The sequence below is a fragment of the Caretta caretta genome, chromosome 1, assembly GCF_965140235.1.
Source record: "Caretta caretta isolate rCarCar2 chromosome 1, rCarCar1.hap1, whole genome shotgun sequence".
Taxonomy (NCBI): Eukaryota; Metazoa; Chordata; order Testudines; family Cheloniidae; genus Caretta; species Caretta caretta.
This window is the reverse complement of record NC_134206.1, coordinates 261,660,518-261,688,277: the sequence shown is the minus strand read 5'-3', so window position 1 is coordinate 261,688,277 and position 27,760 is coordinate 261,660,518. Positions and strand designations below refer to the sequence as shown.

At 43.5% G+C, this 27,760-nt stretch overlaps 1 protein-coding gene across 5 annotated transcripts in view; it reads left to right on the top strand.

The window, feature by feature from the left end:
- The window catches only part of MRTFA (myocardin related transcription factor A), a 182,178-nt gene that overhangs the window by 1,428 nt on the left and 152,990 nt on the right, over positions 1 to 27,760 (top strand). For all 5 annotated transcript variants that reach the window (XM_048834809.2, XM_048834830.2, XM_048834814.2 and 2 more), the window contains exons 2-3: positions 14,034 to 14,095; positions 17,004 to 17,072. In XM_048834809.2, coding sequence (XP_048690766.1) covers positions 17,049 to 17,072 — 24 coding nt within the window. In that variant the 5' untranslated portion in view covers positions 14,034 to 14,095; positions 17,004 to 17,048. The remainder of the gene's footprint in view (positions 1 to 14,033; positions 14,096 to 17,003; positions 17,073 to 27,760) is intronic.

Genomic DNA, 27,760 nt, shown 5'->3' with positions numbered 1-27,760 from the left:
TTCGTGTTTACAGCCAAAAATATTTATTTTAACATTTTTAAGTTCTTTCCTCAGCATCCTTTAATCCTGTCACTTTTTTGTTCACTGAAGATAGTTCTGAAAGCATCATTCTATGACATCAAGGTACCAGAAATCTTATTGCAATGATGAGATTTCCTTTCCTTCATCATGCTTGTAAAGCTTAAGTAGCAGTGCATTTGCAATTGCATCTCAGCCTGTGCTAAACAAGAAATGTGTTGTGAAGGGTTGCAAAGTACTTACGTTTAAAACTATTTTATAGATCTTTTACAGAGCATTTTGTCTTTAGGTGAGCCAACAGATATTCAGTGTACCATAAGATTTTGATGAGAAAGTTGCTGCAGAACATGGGGGACTTTTACTGTGTACTTTGCTATGGACTATAACACAAAATTTAAATTGCAAAGCTACCTAAGCACAAACGTCTGTACTTACTACCTCCACCAAGCATGCTGAAGGGGACATTAAGAAATAAATATTAGCTAAGCCTTAATTGTTTTCACTTCGAAATGTGCATGTCTGAAGTGGGCTGTAGCCCATGAAAGCTTATGCTCAAATAAGTTTGTTAGTCTCTAAGGTGCCGCAAGTCCTCCTGTTCTTTTTGCGGATACAGACGAACACGGCTGCTACTCTGAAACATGTCACTTTTGGTTTGTGAAAATGTCCTTGAATGCATCATTGCAATAAGATTTCTGGTACCTGTGATGTCATAGAATGATGCTTTCAGAACTATCTTCAGTGAACAAAAAAGTGACAGGAGTAAAGGATGCTGAGGAAAGAACTTAAAAATGTTAAGTTAAATATTTTTGGCTAGCTCCTCCCCGCCCCCCTCATGGCTTTTGGCAGGATTTAATACACATGAGATAAATTCAATCTTTATTGTACCTTTGTATTTCACCTTTATAATAAGCTTACCTTGCTATTCTATCTTTTAACTGCTCATAACTGTGGTTTAGAATCATAGAATCTCAGGGTTGGAAGGGACCTCAGGAGGTCATCTAGTCCAACCCCCTGCTCAAAGCAGGACCAATCCCCAATTTTTGCCCCAGATCCCTAAATGGCCCCCTCAAGGATTGAACTCACAACCCTGGGTTTAGCAGGCCAGTGCTCAAACCACTGAGCTATCCCTCCCCCCCAAATTTCTTAACCGAGTAATTCTGAAAGGTGTGTTGACCTTCAGAAATACGTATAAGTGAACTCTGCAGCATCAGTTCCAAAGTGTATCTTGTTTCTTGTATCTAAAGCATTGATCAGGGAAGTGGACCATTTGTTAAAGCATTGTTATAATTCATAAAAAGAAAAGGAGGACTTATGGCACCTTAGAGACTAACAAATTTATTTGAGCATAAGCTTTCGTGAGCGACAGCTCACTTTATCGGATGCATTCAGTGGAAAATACAGTGGGGAGATTTATATACATAGAGAACATGAAACAATGGGTGTTACCATACACACTGTAATGAGTGATCAGTTAAGGTGAGCTATTACCAGCGGGGGGGGGAGGAGAGGGTCGAACCTTTTGCAGTGATAATCAAGGTGGGCAATTTCCAGCAGTTGACAAGAACATCTGAGGAACGGTGGGGTATGGGGGGAATAAACATGGGGAAATAGTTTTACTTTGTGTAATGACCCATCCACTCCCAGTCTCTATTCAAGCCTAAGTTAATTGTATCTAGTTTACAAATTAATTCCAATTCAGCAGTCTATCGTTGGAGTCTGTTTTTGAAGTTTTTTTGTTGAAGAATTGCAACTTTTAGGTCTGTAATTGAGTGACCAAAGAGATTGAAGTGTTCTCCAGCTGGTTTTTGAATGTTATAATTCTTGACGTCTGATTTGTGTCCATTTATTCTTTTACGTAGAGACTGTCCAGTTTGACCAATGTACATGGCAGAGGGGCATTGCTGGCACATGATGGCATATATCACATTGGTGGATGTGCAGGTGAACGAGCCTCTGATAGCGTGGCTGATGTGATTAGGCCCTATGATGATGTCCCCTGAATAGATATGTGGGCACAGTTGGCAACGGGCTTTGTTGCAAGGATAGGTTCCTGGGTTAATGGTTCTGTTGTGTGGTGTGTGGTTGCTGGTGAGTATTTGCTTCAGGTTGGGGGGCTGTCTGTAAGCAAGGACTGGCCTGTGTCCCAAGATCTGTGAGAGTGATGGGTCATCCTTCAGGATAGGTTGTAGATCCTTGATGATGCTTTGGAGAGGTTTTAGTTAGGGGCTGAAGGTGATGGCGAGTGGCATTCTGTTATTTTCTTTGTTGGGCCTGTCCAGTAGTAGGTAACTTCTGGGTACTCTTCTGGCTCTCTCAATCTGTTTCTTCATTTCAGCAGGTAGGTATTGTAAGAACGCTTGATAGAGCTCTTGTAGGTGTTTGTCTCTGCATGAGGGGTTGGAGCAAATGCAGTTGTATTGTAGAGCTTGGCTGTAGACAATGGATCGTGTGGTGTGGTCTGGATGAAAGCTGGAGGCATGTAGGTAAGTATAGTGGTCAGTAGGTTTCCGGTATAGGGTGGTGTTTATGTGACCATCGCTTATTAGCACCGTAGTGTCCAGGAAGTGGATCTCTTGTGTGGACTGGTCCAGGCTGAGGTTGATGGTGGGATGTAAATTGTTGAAATCATGGTGGAATTCCTCAAGAGCTTTTTTTCCATGGGTCCAAATGATGAAGACGTCATCAATGTAGCGCAAGTAGAGTAGGGGCATTAGGGGACAAGGGCTGAGGAAGCGTTGTTCTTAGTCAGCCATAAAAATGTTGGCATACTGTGGGACAATGCAGGTACCCATAGCAGTGCTGCTGATTTGAAGGTATACATTGTCCCCAAATGTGAAATAGTTATGGGTGAGGAGAAAGTCACAAAGTTCAGCCACCAGGTTAGCCGTGACATTATCGGGGATAGTGTTCTTGACGGCTTGTAGTCCATCTTTGTGTGGAATGTTGGTGTAGAGGGCTTCTACATCCATAGTGGCTAGGATGGTGTTTTCAGGAAGATCACCGATGGATTGTAGTTTCCTCAGGAAGTCAGTGGTGTCTCAAAGATAGCTGGGAGTGCTGGTCGCTTAGGGCCTGAGGAGGGAGTCTACATAGCCAGACAATCCTGCTGTCAGGGTGCCAATGCCTGAGATGATGGGGCGCCCAGGATTTCCAGGTTTATGGATCTTGGGTAGCAGATAGAATACCGCAGGTCGGGATTCCAGGGGTGTGTGTGTGTGGATTTGTTCTTGTGCTTTTTCAGGGAGTTTCTTGAGCAAATGGTGTAGTTTCTTTTGGTAACCCTCAGTGGGATCAGAGGGTAATGGCTTGTAGAAAGTGGTGTTGGAGAGCTGCCTAGCAGCCTCTTGTTCATATTCTGACCTATTCATGAAGACGACAGCACCTCCTTTGTCAGCCTTTTTGATTATGGTGTCAGAGTTGTTTCTGAGGCTGTGGATGGCATTGTGTTCTGCACGGCTGAGGTTATGGGGCAAGTGATGCTGCTTTTCCATAATTCATGTTGTAGGAGTGCTTCAGGTGCAGTGCACTTGAGGGAGTGGCAGAATGGAATCCATTGTAATAGTATCTCATTCCTGTTGATTAAGGAATAGTTTAAGGGAGTCTGACCTATTCATACGGTCTGGAATTATATTAGCTAGCAGTTGTGGTCTAGGCCAGGACACCAAAGTGAAGATAGAAAATAGCAGCGTAACTGCAAGTTGACTCTAAACTCCTGTTTCTGTTCTTTACACACTCCTGCTGAAAGGAGGAGAAAAAGCCTGATCACACTTGAAAATAAATGCCACATAATCTTGGGAGAAAAAGGAAAACTTGGTATCTCTGTCCGCCGTTAGTAACTTGCTGAGAAAGGGCCCCATCCACCTCCTTTCATTCCCTTTCATAATATTTGTGGCATCTGAATTGTCAGGAAAAAAGGACATTTTAATTTCTAATTATTGCTGCCTTTGCAACAGTTTTCCTTCAGCAGATAAAATATATGTAGATAATCTGCCTCTGCTCTAGTGGGTTGAATCAGTAGTTGTGTTAATATCAGTTCAGCTTGGACAGATCACTTTTTTATCATTTGGGAAAGTTGGCAACACCTTTTTTTAGAGACAAACAGTTTGTCAGATATGACACACAGAAAGAAATGGTATTCAGGCAGTGTGTGTCTGTGGGGAGTGAGTACTGTCTGAAAGTATCATGATAACAGTGATATGGCAGCTTCTCCCCTTAAATATGAAGTAACAAGAGATCCTTAGATTCAAAGATTGATACTTGCTTTTGATTGTAAAGCAGGGGGATGCTTTGGCTCTTAGTGCATTTTGCTTGTGTTCATTCCATAAAAATCTGTATTTTGCACTGACCCTTCTATCCCTAAATCCTAACAGGAATGTTGCATCTTCCACCAGTTAGTCATCCTTGCTTTTCAAGGAAAATGTGACTTCTTGATTTCTCTTAGCACTGATCTCTGATCATATTGCAGATTACCCTCAATTGCAGGTATAATAGATGTACAGGAAAACCAAAGCAGACTACAGACAGTTATGGAGTTTAGAGTCATGGGAGCTGTAAGCAACAAAAGGTGACTGGCCCCAATAAAAGTGAAGTCTTGCATCCAGATAGAGGAAATAAGCAGCCCAAATAGAGAGTGGGGGGTAGGAAATGTAACTCAGCAACTGTTCCCATTCATTAAAGGGATTTTTTCCATCCTGTTTCATTAATACTATGCTAACATTGTTTTCATTACATCAATCTCTAACTCTCACAGGGAAGTTTGGAATTGCGTGGCTGGGAGAGGAGGTGTGCAACAGAGGGGTGCTCTCTTAATAAATGGTCCACACTGTGAATATATTTGAGAATTGTTCTGTAGTGACACCTATACAAGAGACCACCTTTATGAGAATATTCAGTCAAGAGACTACCCCAGAATATTCACTGATACCCTGAGTACAACTCTGCTGCACCTGTAATAGAAAACTATCTCCAATAAGTTAAGGATTTGTCAGTCCCTTTAGTGGTTGATTCAGACAAGTTTCATTATATTAAATACCTGAAATGTTTTTAGAAATACAGTGGAACCTGCTTAAAACTAAATTGTATCTAGTAAATCTACAGTGACGCAAAACTGGTTGAAATTCTGTGCCCTGTATTGTGCGAGATGTCAGAGTATACAATCATAATAGTCCTTTCTGGCCTTAAAATATATGAATATAGGAAAACAAAATTTCCACATCGTTCAGTGTTTTGAAAAATTATACAAGATGCAGTGACCCTTCGCCGGGACTGGGTTTAAGCATCAGCAAAGCCCTGTAACTTATGGGCCAGCACTCACTCTCTCCTGGCCAGTGGGACCAGAATGAGAGGCAGCTCGTAGCCTGGATTTCCACTCTGTTGCCCCATCTTTTTCTGGAGAGGAATTCCATGCTGCTTAAATTGAAGTTCTGGGGTGAGGGAGAGAAGGGGATTAAGTGCTTCACTATAAGAAAGTTTCATTATACCTGTTAAAAATGTATCTCTAGTTTACTTAAGTGAATCTGATGTGTATGAAGTGGTTTCATATATGCTTTCTACCCAAATATACTCAAATACAAGGTATAGCAACTTTGATGAGTCTTCAGCCTCTCATGCTGTCATAAGACTGTCTCGATAGCTGCTCCATTCTTAATAATTCACTATTACGTGTAAGATGCCTTTTGAAAAATACTGGTGATTTACTTGTAACTAGATCTAATGTTCAATAAGTCCTATGTATTACACAGTATTCTTCCTTCAAGGATTTTTATTTAGCAAAGTTGGGGTGATGGTCAGATCTTCTTCTGGGAGATTGAAGAGGAGGAGGTGGTAGTGTTATAAGCTAGGAAAATTAATTTGTTCGTCAGCCTGGAACTACCAAATCCTTCCTCCAGGCAAGTGAAATGTAATTGTTTCATGCTGAACTCAGTGCTGAGGTGCATTGATGAGTGTATCTGATCTGAAACTGAAAACTAAAACTGGCATATGAAATGGATGATTATCTGCTCAGCCAGCCACTTTGGTGAATTTTCTTTTCTGGCTACCTTCAGCTAGTACCATTCTGCACTTCAGGAAGAGAACATATGGTTAATTACATATGTACATTGCCCTTCACCTCCCCCATCCACGTTGGAGTGTAGCTCCTTTAGAGGAAATGAATGGGAGTGGGATGAGAACAGTTTTAATTTTCAGCCTCCTGTCTGAGGTGCTGGTCTGTTGCTTCTCTTGAGATTTTTAAGTGCAGGTTGGATCAGCAGTGTGTCCTTGAAGGAAAGAAATGACATGCATTCTTTATATGGGAGCCTTCCTTCTGCCATGATGTCATGTTTTTGGCAGTGAGAAACAATGGCAGTAACAGTAGTTCATCCTCTTCAGCCCCATTATTGATCCATATCAATTTCTGTTTTGAGACAAACTTATTTTTTGGTCACTTAATTTGTCTTTGGAAATGTTATCTTCCATTTTGTATCATAGGTTCAGCTTTATATTTAAGAAATCAAAAGTAATGGATATAATCTGTATAATGCTCTTTTCTTCTGTGCTTCATACTATCATTACACCACCTCTGTAGTTTCAGGCATTGTCAGATTAGTTAGTTGAATTTTTATATAAATCTTTTAAAAATTAACATACTCTTTTTAAAGCTTAGAACCTGAATTATGAGTTGCTAATTGGGGGTTTCCTTTTGGTCTGTTTGTAAAGTACTGTTATGTCCTGCCTCTCGGGTGGAATTCTAGTCCTGTTTCATTTAGTCTTGTTCATAGGCTTCTCTTTCAGTTTGGTCCTCCCTTCGTAATAGGAAAGGCATGTAGCTTCCTCTTCCATAGCATTCAAATAATTGTGGGCCATGAAAACCCTTTTAGCCGGAGACCTCAGGTGCACAATTAATTTAATCAGAGGGAGGAAATGAAACATGAGGAGATTGTTTTGAACTGCATATAGAAGTCACACGCGTTTGACTTTTCTCTTCTTGGGCAGGCAAAGAGCAGGATAAGGAATGCATCACTTTGTAATCTGGATGTGTAGCATGTACTTGGTAGCCCCTAAGTCCTCTCTGTTCGCAAACCACACTTAAGTAAACCACCAATGTGGTGATTTTTGTGAATTTTTGATAAGGTGAATATAGGTGTGAATTGAACATAGGACTGGGAGCCAGGTGCTCCAGACTTCTGGTCCTGGCTGTTACTGACAGCCTTTATGGAATTGGACAAATTATTTAACCTCTAATTCTCAGTTTCCTTAAATGGAGAATTCTTTCTCTCCTGTTGGCCGTTAAAGATTAATACTTGTAAAGTGTCTCAAAGATGAAAATCACTATGAAAGTATTAATATTTTATTATTATGGACTGAGGCCTAATACTAGTATGGTTTTGGCCACAGAATAAGCAGTTCACTCTTTCTTATTGACAAAAAGTGTTCCTTTTCTGTCATCACACTTGGTCTCCCACATTTTCTTCCTCTGCTGTGCACAGTCGAAAGGGGAGCCAATTTTCTGTCATATATTAGGAACAGTTCCTAATCTGTTAAGAATAAATAAATTTCAGGGGTGTAGTATTAGTGGAGAGATTTTCCACAGCAGGAAAAGTGTGAGAGTGAGTATAATGAACTATTTGCTTTGTGCCCTGTTAGTGCATTGGCCCAAAGATATAGTCTGTGTATAACTGTATATTATGTATGTTAGAATATGACCGAGAATAGTAGCTGTGTAAGAGGGTGAAGACTCTAATTCTGGCAGTCTGTCAGAATTCAGGTTGGTTTAGTTGTACCATTTGCTGACTTTGCTTGGGACTGATAGCCTTAATTTTTCCAACCCATTTTATGTAAATGCTAAACAGGAGGGTTTGTTTTTTTTAGAAATGTTGGGATAAAATCTCATTCCTACACAGATGTGGAACAGATTGTAATCTCTTCAGTGGCACAGCTTTTAAAATATTTGCAATCTCCAGCAGCTCCATTTTCTAATTTAATTTATAAAAGCAGCAAGTAAGGATTAGATTTGCATCTGAGAGCCCATGTTCTCAAAGACCGAACAGTGGGAAATATGTGGGGGACAGCATGCAAGTGTAGGGTGACAAATGATATAAAAGGATTTAGAAGTTCCCAGGATTGGTTTAACCCATAAAATTTGAGAGAATGTTAGGGAGTGATGCTCTACTCTCTGTGATGCTCCCACAGGTACTTAGGGTTTTGAGGTACTTCACCACCACCACCTGCCCTTAATGCAAAGCAGTTTTACCTGCTGTATCTCAGCACCCTGAAACCAACAGCTTCTGGCCACAGACAAGCACTGACTTCCAGATCTCTGCAGACCTCTGTGCTCCTCTGAAAGCCATCCCCCTCTGTAGTATCCAGCTAGACACTAGAAACTCTCAGAAATAACCAGGGAAGCTGTCTCCGAAGAGACAGTGTACACACACAGTTTGACTGGCACAACTCAGGACCATATCCTTTATGATAACACAACATTGGAATCTACTTACTGAAAACACTTACTTAATGAAAACACTTATGTTTATTTATAAAGATTAAGATTTTTAAGAGATAGTGAGCAAGAACAACAGATTACAAGTAAAAGAAAAGGAATAACATGTTTCTTAGAGTTTAAACTTAATTCTGACAGGCTAAATTTTTGTCTAAAGCAATTTCTCAACGAGAGCAATCTCCCAGCGTCACTAGCCCACGTGACCAGATCAAACTTTCATGAATGCAAAAAGCACTGTCCTTTTGACTTCCTCATTGCAGGATAAGAAAGGGGTCATTTTCCTTTCCTCATATGGTCCAGTAAACTGTTGAAATGTCCCTTTTGAAGTGCACCCCCAGATAAGTCTCTTCTCCCATGTTGCTTGTTCAATGTGCTTCCCCCACTGTTGGTTTCACATATTCCTGTCAACCATTTTTTCATTGTCTTCCTGTGCAAATTGGACTTCCATTGTGTTGGCTATACCATGCTTAATTTACATCAAAGACCGGGATAGGTGAATAGCTATGCTTATATCTGGCAGAAGACCTGTTTGTTATAGACTTTAAAACATAATTTCAGTGTGTATATATACGCTTCTTTATATAGTGTCAGTAGGTACATTTCACAGTGATATTAATGGCTAGTGTGTCATTGGCTTTCGTTTAATATCTTATAAAACACTTTTTGGGTAATTACTGGGAAAGCAGTGTTTTGTTGTCTAGTGAGTTTATCAGACCAGATAGGAGCTTGGTGATATAGACTAGTGAACCCGTTCCCAACTGGCACCAAAGGACCTCTGTATCACACCCTCTGTGGCTGATTTTACTAATTTATTAGCTGGGAATTTATCTTACTTATGGATTGAGTTGCGATAAATTACAGTGTTAGTGGGCTCAGATACAGTTCAATTGGGCAGCAAGCCTGAGGCTGCTCATAAAGTAGGCATTGCACAGCTGCAGGGAAGACAGCAGGTGTGAGGAGGGGCAGCTATGCAACTGAAATATCAGTTGCCAGTAAAGATTGGTGTGGAGAGATGCAGAGAACTCCGTTTCCCCACAATCTAAGGAGGGAGATGAATGTGCTGGCTCCACAGCACCACTTTCTAGTTTAGGGGAGCAAGAAATCAAAATTGGAAAGCTAGTCTTGGTTTTGTGCATGGTACTGTGTGAAATTAGGTTTGCTTTTTGTTCATGTTATGGTGGGACAGGAGTCCACATCACAAATTGCTGTAATCTCATTTAATTCTTTTTTTCATCCCGGTTGACGGTCTGAGTGACCAAGAACTGATAGATGAAGAATGAATTCTGTGCTTGTTCTTTTAAGTCTTTACTGCAAAGTTGACTGAGTCCCTAACTTGAGTCCCATCCACATACAACCCTTAACCTGAGTGTAGTTGTGCTTTCAACTCCAGTTGGCTGACCCATCAGGGGGTATAGGCTAAAACTCAAATTAGCAGAACCGGTCAGTTGCTAACATGATGACTGAAATGTGGATGCAGGCTAGCACCACTCAAGTGGCACTAATCTTACAGTGCCTTTCCACAGTTCCCCCCACCATGTGGATAGAAAGGATTGGCAAATTCTCCCACAGTTCAGTGGGAAAGAATTTATAAAGTGGCTAAGCTTACTGTAAGTAAATGGAACCCTGGGCTATGCCCCCAGAAGTCTGTTCCACACACATCAGTGCCAGTGTGAGCACGGCAGCTTGAGTGTTGTTTTGAGGTGTCTGCTCTCACTTGAGCTGGGCTAAGTCAAGAGGAATAACTTGAGTTTAGACAAAAAGAAAAGGAGTACTTGTGGCACCTTAGAGACTAACCAATTTATTTGAGCGTAAGCTTTCGTGAGCTACAGCTCACTTCATCCACTGAATGCATCCGATGAAGTGAGCTGTAATACTCCTTTTCTTTTTGCGAATACAGACTAACGCGGCTGCTACTCTGAAACTTGAGTTTATATAACTCAGGTTAACTCTGCAGTGAAAACATACCTAAGTTGGGGTTCCTGCACTTTTGTGCCTGGAAGTGGAGGAGGAGGAGGAGTATGTACTGAGTCCTTGTGCTCTACCTTTTCTACTGTTTCTATGACTGTCCATCTGGTACTAATCACCAGAACAATTCATGTAAAGGCTTTTAAAAGACATAGGTTCAATCTGAAAGGCAGTTTGGCTGCAGGAACAATTGGGTACATAAGAACATAATAATGGCCATACTAGGTCAGACCAAAGGTCCATCCAGCCCAGTATCCTGTCTGCCGAGAGTGGTCAATGCCAGGTGCCCCAGAGGGAGTAAAAACCTAACAGGTAATGATCAAGTGATTTGTTTTAAATCTGCTGCCCATTAATTTCATTTGGTGGTCCCTGTTCTTATATTATGGGAACAAGTAAATAACTTTTCCTTATTCACTTTCTCCACATCGCTCATGATTTTATAGACTTCTATCATATCCCCCCTGAGTCTCCTCTTTTCCAAAATGAAAAGTCCTAGCCTCTTTAATCTGTCCTCATATGGGACCCATTCCAAACCCCTAATCGTTTTAGTTGCCCTTCTCTGAACCTTTTCCAATGCCAGTATATCTTTTTTGAGATGAGGAGACCACATCTGAACGCAGTATTCAAGATGTGGGCGTACCATGGATTTATATAAGGGCAATAAGATATTCTCCGTCTCTCTCCCTTTTTTAGAATAGAACCTCAGTTGCCACATTCAGATCAGAGACTTGTGCCAGTTGGTAAATTTCCATGCTGTTCAGCCACTCCCAAGTTCCAAGTCACCAGCAAAGGCAAATAACCTATTGTAATCACTGGAGTAGCAGCAGTTTGGCCTGAACATGTAAACAGTGGTGTATAAACATTTCCATTGGATGAAGAAGGTTTATTAGCAAGATGAGACGTCTGCATTTCTTAAAGATGATGACACTCCTTTTTTTCTTCCGAAAAACTTAGGTGGTAGAATTTTGCCTGCAGTGGTTTCTTATAGTTACAGGCAAAAAGGAGTGGAAAAGTACGTACTTTTTGACCATGTCCTGGTAGAGGCAGGCAGTAAAGGCAATCTAATTAAAATATTCTCCATCAATAATGAACAGTTATCAGATTAATCTTTGCTCTGTGACTGAGACACTGAAAATCTTTTCCCATTGCTTCTTCTCTTCAGACTCTTAAAATCAAAAGAGGACATGTTAAGTGTTACCCAGTGACCAAAAATTGACAGGCCAGCAGTAGTTTAGCTGAAAGGCCTCACCAGCTCCTCTCAATTTTCATGTAAGTGGAGTTGCTCTAGAGGTCACTTACAGTCTACTGGTAAAAGAAAAAGGGAGATTGCAAATGGAGTAGGGAGTTGTAAATAAGAGTTATCAGTACAATATGTTGGAAATAAAAAAATCGCAGGAAATGCACATGCATGAATGTTCTTCAGAGCTTTCCATTACCCAATTTTTAGGGCACAATCTCCATAAATAATATAAGGAAGTCTAGCAGAATCATCTTAGGAAATCAGTAGATAACAAGGCTTTTTATGCAGCAAAGTGAGAGACTAAACTTTTGTCTTATATCATTCTCTACCTTTGTGTTTAGGAGACTTTCCAAGGTGTTTTGAGTCTTCAGGAATAATTTTTTTAGCCTTGCCTAGCCTAGGAAAATTAGGATCTGTTTGTCAGTGTAGCCTCACCAGTGCTAGCAATGGTGGAGGTGCAGTGTGGATGTGAGACCAGCATATATATTCTCCCCCCCTCCTTTGTTGGGTTGTAAGTACAATCCCGTGAATTTGTCAAAATCTTTCTAAAAAGATGTTTTGACTTCTGCTACGTGTCCATTTTCGTAAGCAGGCATTTTGTGTTGACATTTAAATGGTCAGAAGTAGGTCTAGAAATTAATAACTCATTGAGGTGAATGTTGTAAGGAGTGGGGGCCATCTTGGCTGGTTTGGCTGGCAAGGCTGGACAGTGCTACAGTATACGGAGTTCACGTGAAGGATAGAAAAGTTTTTCACAATGACAGTTCAAATTCTGTCTGAAGATCTTAAAATGGCAAGATCTTCAAGTTTAATATTTGCGTCAGTTTAGATTAGTGTGGTAATAGTTTAACCACCTTGCAGTGTGCTGCCTCCAGGACAGTAGTTGGCCAGGTAGAAGTGGAATTCTTTCTAACAAATTTATAATTTTGCTGTTGCCTTGGTCATGTGTTTCTCTTCTCAGCTTTTATGCAGTGGAATGAGTTTTTTTTACATTTGGGCCTGTCTCGTAACTGTCCAAGCACCTAAGTGTGGGTCACATGTTTCTTCAGTCCTCTTGACCCTATCCCTTCTGTTGCTCATAATATGTTCTGTTGCACATTCCCTACATTTTTCAGCCTTGCTCTGTTACTTCATAATGGCTCCAGGACTGTCAGGTCTGAAGCCTGTACAGTGAGAAGCAGAGGCTGTTTTTTTTTCCAGAGATGATGTGATAATCTGCCACTGACTGCAGTCATTTCCTCCACCTCTTTAGTGTGGTGGTAGTGATGTTTTTGTAGCCCTTACTATAAACAGAAATGTATTTTGGAGTAGAAAGCAGAATAAAGTTTTGTATCTGAGGCTATGTCTACACTACTGCGGTAAGTCAACCTACGCTACACAACTCCAGCGATGTGAATAACGTAAGTCTTCCGTTGACTTACCTTATTCTTCTTGTTGGGGGTAGAGTACATGGGTTGACTGGAGAGCGATCTGCTGTCAATTTGGTGGGTCTTCATTAGACCCGCTAAATCGACTGCCAGTGGATTGATCTCAGAGCGTTGATCCCGGCTGTAGTGTAGATGTAGCCGGAGTCCTTTGTATGGCTACTCATCATTTTATTATGAAAGTTATATGTATGGAGGATGGATGTGAGTGAGGAGAGCCCACAGTTAGTGGTTGGAAACCTGTTTCCATCCTTACTGTCTTCTCATTAAGATGGCAGGCTTTAAGGAGGATCTGAAATAATGACTAACCTTAGTTTCTGGTCCGCTTTAGTTAGTGTTTCTGCCGTATGTTCATGTTCAGTCTATGGCACCAAGCAAAAATAGGGGTTTTTAACGCTCACATGTTTAACTCAGCATCTCACATAAGGTTTCAAGAAAAAGTCTGCAGAAATATAAGATTTCTGTTGCAATCTTGGCAAAGTCATGCCATGTATGCTGCTTTTGTCTTCTCTTCTCTTCTGTTTGGATGGGTAACATGAAGAAATAAATTAGTCATAATGTTCTCCCAGATTCCTCATTCTATGTTTAGGGCTTGACTGGTTGAGGGAGAGGCAGGTTGTGTACTGAATATTGTTGGCACTCAAGGTCTCAAGACAGTGTGGTCCTTGGAACAGAAAGATCAACAAAACTGAACTAGAAGTGATACTTTGGCAGTGCTAAGGGTGCAACTGCCAAAATGGTAGGTGGTATTTACCTGTTTCAATCCTACTTTTGTCAATGTGTATACCAAAATACTTAAAGGTAGTGACAAGAAACCCTCTGGGAGGAACTCTGTCTCATGATAAAACAGAATGTAGGCTGTTTTGTGTATGAAGAGCCTTGAATTTGTGTTCGTTTTTTCCCTTTTCAGTGATCAGAGGTTGCTGCTGGCATGGAACCAAACTGTGTTTGTTTGTGGGAACTGTAAGCAAGGTATGTATAAACATATTTCCCCTCTATCCTCTCCAGTCTTATACCTTTGTTTTCAAATCTATTTGCTCTTTTGTACTATATCTTTAAATTTACCGTTGCTTTGTTGGCACTATCCGTGATGGTCACTGTCATTGCCCTACTCCACTGAAGATGGAATTTTGGAAATCCATATAGACATGAGACCTGACAGCTTCCCAGAAGAGATAAAAACACAGGACATAGCTATACTAGTATCATGTCAAGTGTAAACAGACTTTGGCATTCTGTTGTAGTTACATCTAACACTGAGAGCATCCATTTTTTCTAGTCATCAGAAAGTTAGCTGTACCTTGCTGAAGAGCCCAGTTTGTATTGTTTTGTCCAAACAACGTTGTTTCTACCCATACTGTTTCAGCTGCTGGTCTCAGTACAGAGAAGTGTGTTAAATACAGTATGTTCATATGGGATGTTTTCCTGTACTGAGACTGTTCTATATAAATTCTTATACCAGGCTTGTATCTGAACGCCTTTATGGTAGATAGGCTGGCTCACTCAGTTGTACACAACCAGGTGATTCTGTCTACACAGAAGAATTGCCATATTAGAACTCAATTATGGCCTGGCACTTGTGATATAAACCTGCCCAAAAGAAGGGATGATGCAGGGTAGGCCTCAGGATCAGGAGCCATGTGTTAAACAATCATTTTTGGCCATAGGCTAAATGTAGTCATCTGTATCTGTTACAGCCTGGTTACTAACTTGATAAAAGTTTACTATAGTGGAGTCCAAAGAAATAGAAAAGCATTAGTTCATTTCTAGTAGCACTGACAGGAAGGCTGTAAAGCCAGGCTTAAGGCTTGTTTTAGATTTCTCCAATGTTCTGGTTCAGTATTACTCCTTTTTTTTGGAGGGGGAAAAAGAGCCAGCCTATTTGACTGTAGTGGAGGCTGAATCCTTTACCGCAGAATTGGTAAAGTATGGGCAACACCAATGCAAACTTCTCCCACGTTATTTATTACCCATTTATTCTCCACCAGTGTGCCTTAGGTCTCAAGTGATAGGGCCACGTTTAGGGTTGAGAAGAATAAATTTCCCTGCCTATTGAATCCTTAATACCTTTGGCTAACACACCAATCATCTTGGGTGGAATGTTAAAATGTTCTAAAGGAGTGGTGGGAAGCCCCCGGGATGCCCGTCAGGGTAATCCGCTGGCAGGCTGCAAGACAGTTTCTTTACATTGACCATCCGCAGGCACGGACGCCCACAACTCCCAGTGGCTGCGGTTTGCTGTTCCCAGCCAGTGGGAGCTGCGGGAAGCAGCGGCCTGCACGTCCCTGCAGCCTACGCAGCTTCCTGCAGCTCCCATTGGCCAGGAACGGCGAACCGTGGCCACTGGGAGCTGCGGGTGGCCGTGCCTGTGGACGGTCAATGTAAAGAAACTGTCTTGCAGCCTGCCAGCGGATTACCCTGACGGTCAATGTAAACAAATTGTCTCGCGGCCCACCAGTGGATTACCCATATGGGCTGCAGTTTGCCCATCACTGTTCTAAAGCATACCAGGATCATTGCTGCAGATGAAACTGCCTAGACAGTTGCAATAGCTGGAAATCCATAGGTTGATGTAGGCAGGTGTCACAATGGAAATAAAAGGAGTAAAAGATCTTGGATAATTTGGTATCATATTCTGGCCTTGATATTGAAATAGATGTCATGTTAGTATTCAGAGAGCTGAAAACCATATTGAAGAAACTGGGATTCCAAATTGGGGACCACTGAGGGGGAAGGTAGGGAAGTTAAACTCAGATTGGTGTAGCTCCTGGGGATTCCACATCATGTGAGATTCTCATGATTAGAGAGGGTGAATGGGCCTAGAAAACTTCTGGCAGTCTCTGCTCTTGACCACACGGATGGGTTAGTGTGATTTTAAAAAAACTTCAGGGAGTATACCTCTTCAGTACCTGTAAATTAGTATTCCTCCAAATCCTCTGCTTTCCACAGTAAAGGTCTTGTATTAATAACTCACCAGCCTATGTGAATGAAATAAACCTGGCCCTTTGCTCTGCTCTTGGATGGTAGTGGTTGCTCTAGAATGCCAGAGAAAATTATTTTATACTATGGCCGAAACCTTTAAAGGAATATTGCACAAAGTGGGCAGTAAATTGTACCACAAACAATATTTGCGCTGTGTATAAATGGGATTAGATGCTCATTTGGTGACTTTTACCAGTTCAAGGTTTAATAGATTGCTGCTCTTGAATTGTAAGGAATTCTTCCCCTCACACCCACTGCAGGGCTTTAGTACAGACTTTGATGGGAAAAGGAGGTTATTTTCATGTTTCTGAGCAGGATTAGTTTTAGTAAATACCACATCATGAGTTTCCTAAAACTGTGACAAGTGACACTTCTGATACCGCAGTCCTTTGTTTTAATGTCCACCCAGGCTTCTGTTGCAATGTTCGAACAGTTTGAAAGCCACAGAATGCCTCCTATAAGCATTGGATTATGAAATGTATTTGAAAATATTTGGGATTCTGGTCTGTATTTCTGAACCTGCTATTCATGTATTCAAGAAATAAATGGTCATTTGACAATTATTTTTATGAGCTTTTGTTTAAACCTTTATCACTGCTGGACTGAGTAAAATGAATGTGAATTTTTTTGAGGAAAATTTCTATAGAGCATTAGAAATATGGTCCTGGATGAGAGTGGGTTTTTTAAGGCTAATGGGGGAATTGCCTTTATCTACATGGATTTATCAGCCATTGTACAGATGATGCTGTTTTTGATGCAATTACGCAGACATGCTCATTCTTGCTCCTTCTCCTTCTAAGCCCTAACAAACAGCTGTTCAGACCTTTTAGTCTGATAAGATTTCTTGCTATTTCCTTGCTGGCCCCAACATGTTTTGTTTTGGATCTTATATTGGCAGATTTGCTCAAGGCAACAGTGAAAAGATTTCAGGTGATCTTCAAAGATGGCCTGTCCCCTACTCTTTAAGGTAATTGGGGCAGGATACAGTCGTGGCACCACACCCATCTGTTCCTTATCAACTTTTCTGTTTGCATGTGTTGCAAGAATGTTTTTTTTGTTTTGTTTTTTGTTTTTTAAATGAAGGCCTGGAGGATGGTGACTCAAGGAATCAGGGATGGGATAAACACAACCTTTAACTTGGAGTCACTGGTCTAATCCAGCCTATGGTTGATAGTAACTGAAAATGGTTCATTTGCTTTTATGAAATGAGTTGATCACAGTCCTGTTCCCAGAGGACCAGTGTCTGAATTTTATGTTTACATATAATAAAAAAATTGCGCTAATTAATAGATCATGTCACGGGCATTCTCTGCAGCAGAGGCTGTCATTTACCTTAAGGTGAGTTCCCCGACGTCAGAGATGATGCACGCTGTTGAGATGCGGAGTTTGTGAGAAGCTTGCACTACTGCTGCCTGTGCTATAGTATAGACAGCTATGGTGTCAGTCTTCAGGCCAATCTGCCCAGACCTAAATTTACTGGAAAAATAGTCCTGTCTCCATGTGTTGCCTACTTGCAATCTAAGTGGAAGTATACTGAATACTTTCCTTACTATATCATTTTGGAGACCCTTGTGAAGGTAACTTCCTTCATATCCAAAGATAAAAGGAAAGATTGAGAATTGCTTCACTTCTGGAGAACCTCTTACTGGGCAAGCCATGGATTGACATTGACTTAGTGTGGCTAGAATGGAGGGAAATGGAAGGAGGCATGTTGAAAGAAGTGGGTGAGCTAGCAAATTAACATTATCCAGTCCCTCTACGATAGTCTTGTATCTGATTTCTTTAAGTCAGTGGTCTCCAGCCTTTTTACGCCCAAGATCACTTTTTGAGTTTAAGGGCAACCCAGGATCTACCCCGCCCCTTCCCCAAAGGCTCGCCCCACTCACTCCATCTCCCCCTCTCTCTGTCACTCGCTCTCCCCCACCTCACTCGGTTTCACCGGGCTGGGGTGGAGTGTGGGAGGGGATGTGGGCTCTGGGTTGAGACCGAAGGGTTTGCAGTATGGGAGGGGCCTCTGGGCTGAGCCTGGGGCAGTGGTGGCCACCTGAGCCTGAGAAGGAGCCGGAATTTACCAATGTACATTGCCAAAGAGACACAGTAATACGTCAGCAGCCTCCCATTAGCTCCCCCGCTCCCAGCACCTCCCACCCACCAGCAACCCTGCTGATCAGAACCTCCCCCTCTCTCCCGACTCCTCCCGATCAGCTGTTTTGTGGCATGCAGGAGGTTCTGGGGCGGGGGGAGGAGCAAGGGCACAGCAGGGGAGGGGGAGGGAAGGGGTGGAGTGGGGGCAGGGCCTGTGGCAGGGCCAGGGGTTGAGAGGTGAGCATTTCCCGGCACATTGGAAAGTTGGCACCTGTAGCTCCTGCCCCGGAGTTGGTGCCTATACAAGGAGCCGCATATTAACTTCTGAAGAGCTGCGTGTGGCTCTGGAGCCACAGGTTGGCCACCCCTGCAGTAGGCGGTGAGGGTGCAAGCTCTGGGAGGGAGTTTGGGTGCAGGAGGGGACTACAGGCTGGGTCAGAGTGTTGGGGTGGAGGACAGGGTGCTGGCTCTGGGCGGGGGGGGGGAATCAGGGCTGGGGTTTGGGCTGCAGGAGGGGGTTTGGGGTGCAGGCTCCGGGAGGGGGCTCTGGGCTGGGGGTTGGGGTATGGCCTCCTGCTGGGCAGCACTTACCTGCGGCAGCTCCCGGTTGGTGGTGCAGCGTGGCTGCCTACCCCAGCCCCACACCTCTCCCAGAAGGGGTCAATCTGCTCCTGTGGCCCCTGGCGGGGGCGCGGGTGGGCAGCACATGGTAATGTGCGCTGCCCCTCTCTGCAAGCACTGTCCCCACAGCTCCATTGGCCACAGCTCCCCGTTCCTGGCCAATGGGAGCTGCGGGGGCAGTGCTTGGAGGCAGGAGCAGTGCGTGGAGGGATACCCCTGCCCCCCCCCCCCCGGAGTGGCGTGGGCCCGGGGCAGGCAGGGAGTCTGTCTTAGCAGCAGCCCTGCTGCGCTGCAGGAGATCGTGATCATCTGGGAGATCCTCTAGGATTGACCAGTTGATTGCGATCGACCAGTTGGTGACCACTGGTTTAAGGGATGCTGTGTCTGAGTTTGAAATTCAGAATTTGTTGTCAGCCACAAAAAGTCCCATTGGGGGATTTTCTTGGAGACCATTTGGATATTTAATTGCTTTCTCCTTCAGATCATTAAACAGTGTTTCAGGGCTAACAGAAATCTTGGAAACCAGGACTTGGTTTCACTGGAATATGCATATAGCTGTCTTCAAGCAGCTTCAGAGCAAGGGAGGGTATTTTTACCAAGAAGCAGTCAGGAACTGGGACAGTTAGCTCTGAAAGATTGTATAGTATGTCTTTAGAAAAACTCTCCACTGAAGACATTTGTGTAAAATACTACATTGGGGAGGCAAGTGGGAACAGAAGTGTTGCTTCCCATCCGAACTTTCTTAACCAAAGAGGATTTCCTTACTTCTGTCTCTTATTTTTGGAATTGAGGAGAAAATCTGATCAGGGTTAAATTTCTGTAATAGCCTCATGTCCTTTGTTTTTGTGTAAATACCATGTTCTTCTGTGGCTGGGATTCCAGTGGTGTCTGAGCAAGCCTGTGCTTCCTTATAGAGTGCACACATGATCTTTGTTTTATAACTGTTTCCTGTGTTTTACTTTACTATAACTGTCTGAAGTCCTGAACAATCTGGCACAAGACTCTATACTTAGAGATATCTAAGTGATCAGATATTCAATGGCAGTTGCTTTTGGAATTTTGTATAATCTTTCCAAAACATTTTAGACTCTGTGGCTCAGTCTTCCCCTCTCTCTGCTCCAGCAGCCTTCAGCTTCACCAGTTTCTTTGCTCCTTTGTGGCTTTGGCAACCATTAGCCAATTAATTATCAATGTAAGTTAAAAAAAATTTAATGGGGTAGGGGACACAGACATTTCAGAACTTAGTAGTATAGCAGCTGAGCAACCATAGGCCACTACATTTACTATGATTAGCCACTGATATTTGTGGATAATAAGCAGAGCACTCATGAGATTTTATTTAGCAGTATCTCAATTTAACATATTGCTGATGCTGCCATTTGCTTCAGATTTCCCTTCTCCTGGATTATTCTGCTGAGTTGTGATGATCTGGAGGCACTGATGCCTCTGGGCACAACATGACTGTGTCTCTTCCTTCTGTTCATTCATCTCAAAGCCTGATCCACTTAAAGCCACTCTGCTCCAAGATTACCTCTTCTTTTGGCTGGCTGATCACAGCTGGCACAATCGTTTAACAGAAGGCTGTTCTTAAGTTTTAAAAAAAAGTGACTACCTCTTCCTAAAATAGCCCAGCTGTACATGCATGCTGCTGCTGTTAGCTGCTCCAGGTTGCTTAGCAATTCTTAAATTGATAGAAATTGCTATTACTCTGGCAACACTGCAAATGCAAACAGATTTCAAGGAGAAAAAAAATGGGAAATGCTGTTCATAGCAGTATTGTCACTTGACTGGGAAAACGTATGGTGGGTTTTTCTTTCTTCCTCTTTTCACCTCCCCCCATTTTTAAATCTGTTTTGTCCTGAAGGGTTTCTGTTAGTATTTACTGGCATTTCATATTGGGGAAACTATTGCTGTTTTTTTAATTAATTAAAATATTCAGTGTTAAGGGCTGAATTCCTTCCCTACTATGTGAAACTATCACTGAAACCCATGGGAGGTCCATGCATTGAGCATCTACAGCACTGGGACTCTAATGAATGTGTGTGTGTATTTGGGTAGAGAGACTGTAGGAACACTTGATCTCTCTCTCACCTCCCTGGAAAGTAGTCCACTTCTCTCTGGCAGTATGTTAGTCTCCAGCAAGTTTATCAAAAAATATTATTGATATCTATGTAACGATCCTAAATCTTGAAATTTGTTTGTGTGGCCTCTACTATAGGCTAAATTTCAGAGTAGCAGCCGTGTTAGTCTGTATCCACAAAAAGAAAAGGAGTACTTGTGGCACCTTAGAGACTAACAAATTTATTTGAGCATAAGATAAGTCTCTCTTGAAATTGGAGTGGTCTGATGCATTCAAAACCCAGAAGACAATGGGGTATAATCTCCCCCTGGGGGGAGAGGACTGTCTTTTTTTTTCCTCATTATCTGCATGACCAACACTCCAGTTTTCATTGACTGATTCCAGAGACAATTGTTTCTGTCCTTAAATGGAGAGTTGTTGTGACCCAAGTCTTTTGACTGACAGGGAAATAGGGTTAAAATCTCAGAAGACCCTCATTCCCCAAAACTCTTATTGGCTCCTTATTTTTATGTAAGGATTCTCCATCAATCTTCTAGCTCAATTCAGTTCTTCATGTTGTTGTATATTTGCTTCTGTGCAGAATGCTCTTATTTTTTTTAAAAAGAGTGACAGCACAACAAAAATTTTAAATATTTAATTATCTTCTAAATATTAATGTGTGTAACTGATAGCTCACTGTAAAACGCTCTTGTTGTGCATGTGGCATGAGGGATTGCTACTGAAAAGATCAAGCTTCTGGCTATAGAAGTCAAGATTCAGCATCTTTTGCATACAGCATTTGAAGCACCATACCAAATTCTGTCAAACAAAACTAACTTTTAACAAACCACCACACCTGCTTCTTCCCTAGGTGATGGTTAAATCTCATCAGTCTTTGCATCCTAGTATTCGCAAAATACCTGCTTTTCCTGAGACTTGTAGGGGCATTGACTGTCAGGGGCACTCAAGATGCAATGAGCTTGGGTTGCTGCATTTGTCAGACTGCTGTTTTTCCTTTGCAGTCACTGTTTGTAAAGTGGTCCACAATGTGGAACAGAACCCCACAAAAGGGAGACACCCTCTATAAGAATTAAATACAGTGCAGTCAGGGATTTAGAGTAACCCATTTGCTCTCATTGCTCATATCCATTTGAAAGTAGCACTTATGTTTCTGTTAAAGAGGAAATGTACTTAGGAAGGTGTAGGCATATTTTAAATAAAGTGTGATGTAAAACCAAATACAGTACTTCATATTGCAGCAGACTTGTTTCACTTCACTAGAGTCTTGTCAGAACAAGCACTGATTTCCTTTGACTTCTTCATAGTCTTTTCTGCTTCCACCTCCTTTCCCTTGCTTGTTCTGATTAAACCATGACCTGGGATCTGAGGGATGAATATATGACAACATAGCTGAAATAACTCGGTATGCAATTTGCCACCAGTTCTCAGTATTTATTTGTGCATGTGCTGTGTTTGCAGTGTTGTAGCCATGTTGGTCCCAAGATAGAAGAGAGACAAAGTGGACAAGTTACTAAGCATTCTTCTGAGAAAAAGTTACTACAACTTAGTACTTTGGTATTAGTTTTCAAAGTGCTTTGCAAACATTAATCATCTCTGAGATGGGGAAAGAAAGGGAAATGGAAGCAAAGTAATTGAAATCTTGCCTACAAAAGGGGAATGGGAAAGCAGTTTGAACCAATTTCAAACTGGTTCAGGTTAATAGTTTGTGCTGGCCATTTGGATCAATATACATGCCAAGAGTGGGAAGGCTGTGGAAATCTTTAACTAAAAAAGTTTCTATTTTTCTTGATTGAACAGTAAGTTCTGCACCAGATTTAGGGCTTGGCTACGCTTGCGAGTTCGAGCGCATTAAAGCAGCCCCAGGCGTCCTAACTCATGACGTGTCCACACTGGCAAGGCACGTAGAGTGCCCGGACTCCGCGGCTGGAGCGCTCCTGGTAATCCACCTCAACAAGCATAAAGCTTGCTGCGCCCCAGCTGGAGCGCCGCAACACCAGTGTGGATGCCCTGGTCTGTTAATGCGCTCTGATTGGCTTCCAGAAGTGTCCCACAATGCCTATTCTAGCCACTCTGGTTATCACTTTGAACTCTACTGCCCTGCCCTCAGATGACCAACCGTCAGACCTGCCCTTTAAATTCCCTTGGAATTTTGAAAATCCCCTTCCTCTTTGCTCAGCAAGGCTTGGAGTGTTCTCAGTGAATCTTTGCAGGACCATGCCTCCACGTGCCAGGCTATCCCCAGTATGGAGCAATGGCGAGGTGCTGGTCCTCATCAGTGTTTGTGGGGAGGAAGCTGTCCAGTCCCAGCTGCGCTCCAGCCGTAGGAATTACGATACCTTCAGGCAGATATCAAGGGACATGATGGAAAGGGGCCATGACCGGGACACACAGCAGTGCAGGATTAAAGTGAAGGAGCTGCGGAATGCCTACCGCAAAGCCCACAATGCAAACTGCTGCTCCAGTGCTGCCCTTGCGACCTGCCGTTTCTACAGAGCTGGACGCTATACTTGGGGCCGACCCCACCTCCACTCTGAGGCTCACCATGGACACTTCAGAGCCCAGTTCAACAAGGCAGGAGGAGGAGGAAAGTGGGAGCAAGGGTGCTGAGGAGGAGGGAGACACCCTGGCATCCCTAGATGCATGCAGCCAGGAGCTGCTCTCAAGCCAAGAGGAAGGTAGCCAGTCACAGTGGCCGGTGCTTGGGGAAGGACAAACACCCGAGGAAGTGCCTGGTAAGTGGCTTTTATTTCGGGAAGGAAGTTGTTCGGTGCAGGCACTTAGGGCGAGGAGGGTTAGGGCTGCATGCGTGCCTAGATGCGGAATAGGGTGTTGATGTGCTTTCTCACATTGTGGTAATTGGCCTCAGTGATATCTTCAAAGGTCTCATGCAGAAGCTGGGCAATGCACTTGCACAGGTTCCTTGGGAGAGCTTCTATGCTCCTTGTCCCAGTCAGGCTAACATGTCCGCGCCGCTGTGCCGTGAGGGGCGGGGGTCCATTGCTGCACACAGGCAAGCTGCATATGGGCCAGGGCGGAAGCTGCATTGTAGTAGAAGACCCTCCCTTGTTTCCCAGGTCATCCTGAGCAGCGAGATATCTTCCAGGATGAAATCCTTTGGAAAATGTGGGGACAGTGTTCAGTATAGGGGCCCCCTGCAACTGTTGGCTCTCCCCAAGGCACAGGACCCCAGAGGACAGTACGACAGTGAAACAATCAGTCCCCCTCGACCCTGTGCTTGCTGATCATTTTGGGGCTCCTGTGGGTTATGTGCGCTCGCTTTGGGATGGGCAAATTCTGCTATTGTGTAGACTGTGCTTGTCTTTAAGTATGGACAAATCATTGCTCTCTCTTGTGTGAACAATGCTGCCTCTGTTAAGTGTTGCATTTTGCCTTTACAGATGCAACCTTGAGATCTCAGCCGTCTGTGTTATCACCGGCCGAAAGACTCCAAAGAATTAGTAAGAGGCCATGTAGAAGCAAAGAGGACATTATAGAATCATAGAATATCAGGGTTGGAAGGGACCTCAGGAGGTCATCTAGTTCAACTCCCTGCTCAAAGCAGGACCAATCCCCAACTAAATCATCCCAGCCACAACTTTGTCAAGCCTGACCTTAAAAACTTCTAAGGAAGGAGATTCCACCACCTCCCTAGGTAACGCATTCCAGTGTTTCACCACCCTCCTAGTGAAAAAGTTTTTCCTAATATCCAACCTAAACCTCCCCCACTGCAACTTGAGACCATTACTCTTTGTTCTGTCATCAGCTCTCACTGAGAACAGTCTAGATCCATCCTCTTTGGAACCCGCTTTCAGGTAGTTGAAAGCAGCTATCAAATCCCCCCTCATTCTTCTCTTCTGCAGACTAAACAATCCCAGTTCCCTCAGCCTCTCCTCATAAGTCGTGTTCCAGTCCCCTAATCATTTTTGTTGTCCTCTGCTGGACGTTTTCCAATTTTTCCACATCCTTCTTGTAGTGTGGGGCCCAAAACTGGACACAGTACTCCAGATGAGGCCTCACCAATGTTGAATAGAGGGGAACTATCACGTCCCTCGATCTGCTGGCAATGCCCCAACTTATATATCCCAAAATGCGATTGGCCTTCTTGGCAACAAGGGCACACTGTTGACTCATATCCAGCTTCTCGTCCACTGTAACCCCTAGGTCCTTTTCTGCAGAACTGCTGCCTAGCCATTCGGTCCCTAGTCTGTAGCGGTGCATGGAATTCCTCCGTCCTAAGTGCAGGACTCTGCACTTGTCCTTGTTGAACCTCATCAGATTTCTTTTGGCCCAATCGTCTAATTTGTCTAGGGTCCTCTGTATCCCATCCGTACCCTCCAGTGTATCTACCTCTCCTCCCACTTTAGTGTCATCTGCAAACTTGCTGAGGGTGCAATCCACGCCATCCTCCAGATCATTAATGAAGATATTGAACAAAACCGGCCCGAGGACCGACCCTTGGGGCACTCCACTTGATACAGACTCCCAACTAGACATGGAGCCATTGATCACTACCCGTTGAGCCCGACAATCAAGCCAGCTTTCTATCCACCTTATCGTCCATTCATCCAGCCCATACTACTTTAACTTACTGGCAAGAATACTGTGGGAGACCATGTCAAAAGCATTGCTAAAGTCAAGGAACAACACGTCCACTGCATTCCCCTCATCCACCGAGCCAGTTATCTCATCATAGAAGGCAATTAGATTAGTCAGCATGACTTGCCCTTGGTGAATCCATGCTGACTGTTCCTGATCACTTTCCTCTCTTCTAAGTGCTTCAGAATTGATTTCTTGAGGACCTGCTCCATGATTTTTCCAGGGAGTGAGGTGAGGCTGACTGGCCTGTAGTTCCCAGGATCCTCCTTCTTCCCTTTTTTAAAGATGGGCACTACATTAGCCTTTTTCCAGTTGTCCGCGACCTCCCCCGATCGCCATGAGTTTTCAAAGATAATGGCCAATGGCTCTGCAGTCACATCCGCCAACTCCTTTAGCACTCTCAGATGCAGCGCATCCGGCCCCATGGATTTGTGCTTGTCCAGCTTTTCTAAATAGTCCCGAGCCACTTCTTTCTTCACAGAGGGCTGCTCACCTCCTCCCCATGCTGTGCTGCCCAGTGCAGCAGTCTGGGAGCTGACCTTGTTCGTGAAGACAGAGGCAAAAAAAGTATTGAGTACATTAGCTTTTTCCACATCCTCTGTCACTAACTAGGTTGCCTCCCTCATTCAGTAAGGGGCCCACGCTTTCCTTGACTTTCTTCTTGTTGCTGACATACCTGAAGAAACCCTTCTTGTTACTCTTAACATCTCTTGCTAGCTGCACCTCCAGGTGTGATTTGGCCTTCCTGATTTCACTCCTGCGTGCCCAAACAATGTTTTTATACTCTTCCCTGGTCATTTGTCCAATCTTCCACTTTTTGTAAGCTTCTTTTTTGTGTTTAAGATCAGCAAGGATTTCACTGTTAAGCCAAGCTGATCGCCTGCCATATTTACTATTCTTTCTACACATCTGGATGGTTTGTCCCTGTAACCTCAATAAGGAGGTTTAAAATACAGCCAGCTCTCCTGGACTCCTTTCCCCCTCATGTTATTTTCCCAGAGGATCCTGCCCATCAGTTCCCTGAGGTTGTCAAAATCTGCTTTTCTGAAGTCCAGGGTCTGTATTCTGCTGCTCTCCTTTCTTCCCTGCATCAGGATCCTGAACTTGACCATCTCATGGTCACTGCCTCCCAGGTTCCCATCCACTTTTGCTTCCCCTACTAATTCTTCCCGGTTTGTGAGCAGCAGGTCAAGAAGAGCTCTGCCCCTAGTTGGTTCCTCCAGCACTTGCACCAGGAAATTGTCCCCTACACTTTCCAAAAACTTCCTGGATTGTCCATGCACCGCTGTATTGCTCTTCAATCACCCGGATATCTGCTGGGAGTCTCCCATGAGAACCAGGGCCTGCGATCTAGTAACTTCCGTTAGTTGTCGGAAGAAAGCCTCATCCCCCTGATCCAGTGGTCTATAGCAGACTCCCACCTCAGCATCACCCTTGTTGCTCACGCTTCTAAACTAGAGACACTCAGGTTTTTCCGCAGTTTCATACCGGAGCTCTGAGCAGTCATACTGCTCTCTTACATACAATGCAACTCCCCCACCTTTTCTGCTCTGCCTGTCCTTCCTGAACAGTTTATATCCATCCATGACAGTACTCCAGTCATGTGAGTTATCGCACAAAGTCTCTGTTATTCCAGTCACATCATAATTCCTTGACTATTCCAGGACTTCCAGTTCTCCCTACTTGTTTCCCAGGCTTCTTGCATTTGTGTATAGGCACTTGAGATAACTTGCTGTTTGTCCTGCTTTCTTAGTATGAGGCAGGAGCCCTCCCCTTTCGCGTTCTCCTGCTCATGCTTCTTCCCGGTATCCCACTTCCCCACTTACCTCAGGGCTTTGGTCTCCTTCCCCTGGTGAACCTAGTTTAAAGCCCTCCTCACTAGGTTAGCCAGCCTGCTTGCGAAGATGCTCTTCCCTCTCTTCATTAGGTGGAGCCCGTCTCTGCCTAGCACTCCTCCTTCTTGGAACACCATCCCATGGTCAAAGAATCCAGAGCCTTCTCTCTGACCCAGCCTTCGTAGCCATTCGTTGACTTCCACAATTCAATGCTCTCTACCCAGGCCTTTTCCTCCTATGGGGAGGATGGACGAAAACACCACTTGCGCCTTAAACTCCTTTATCCTTCTTCCCAGAGCCATATAGTCTGCAGTGATCCGCTCAAGCTCATTCTTGGCAGTATCATTGGTGCCCACATGGAGAAGCAGGAAAGGGTAGTGGTCCAAGGCCTTGATGAGTCTCGGCAGTCTCTCCATCACATCGTGAATCCTAGCTCCT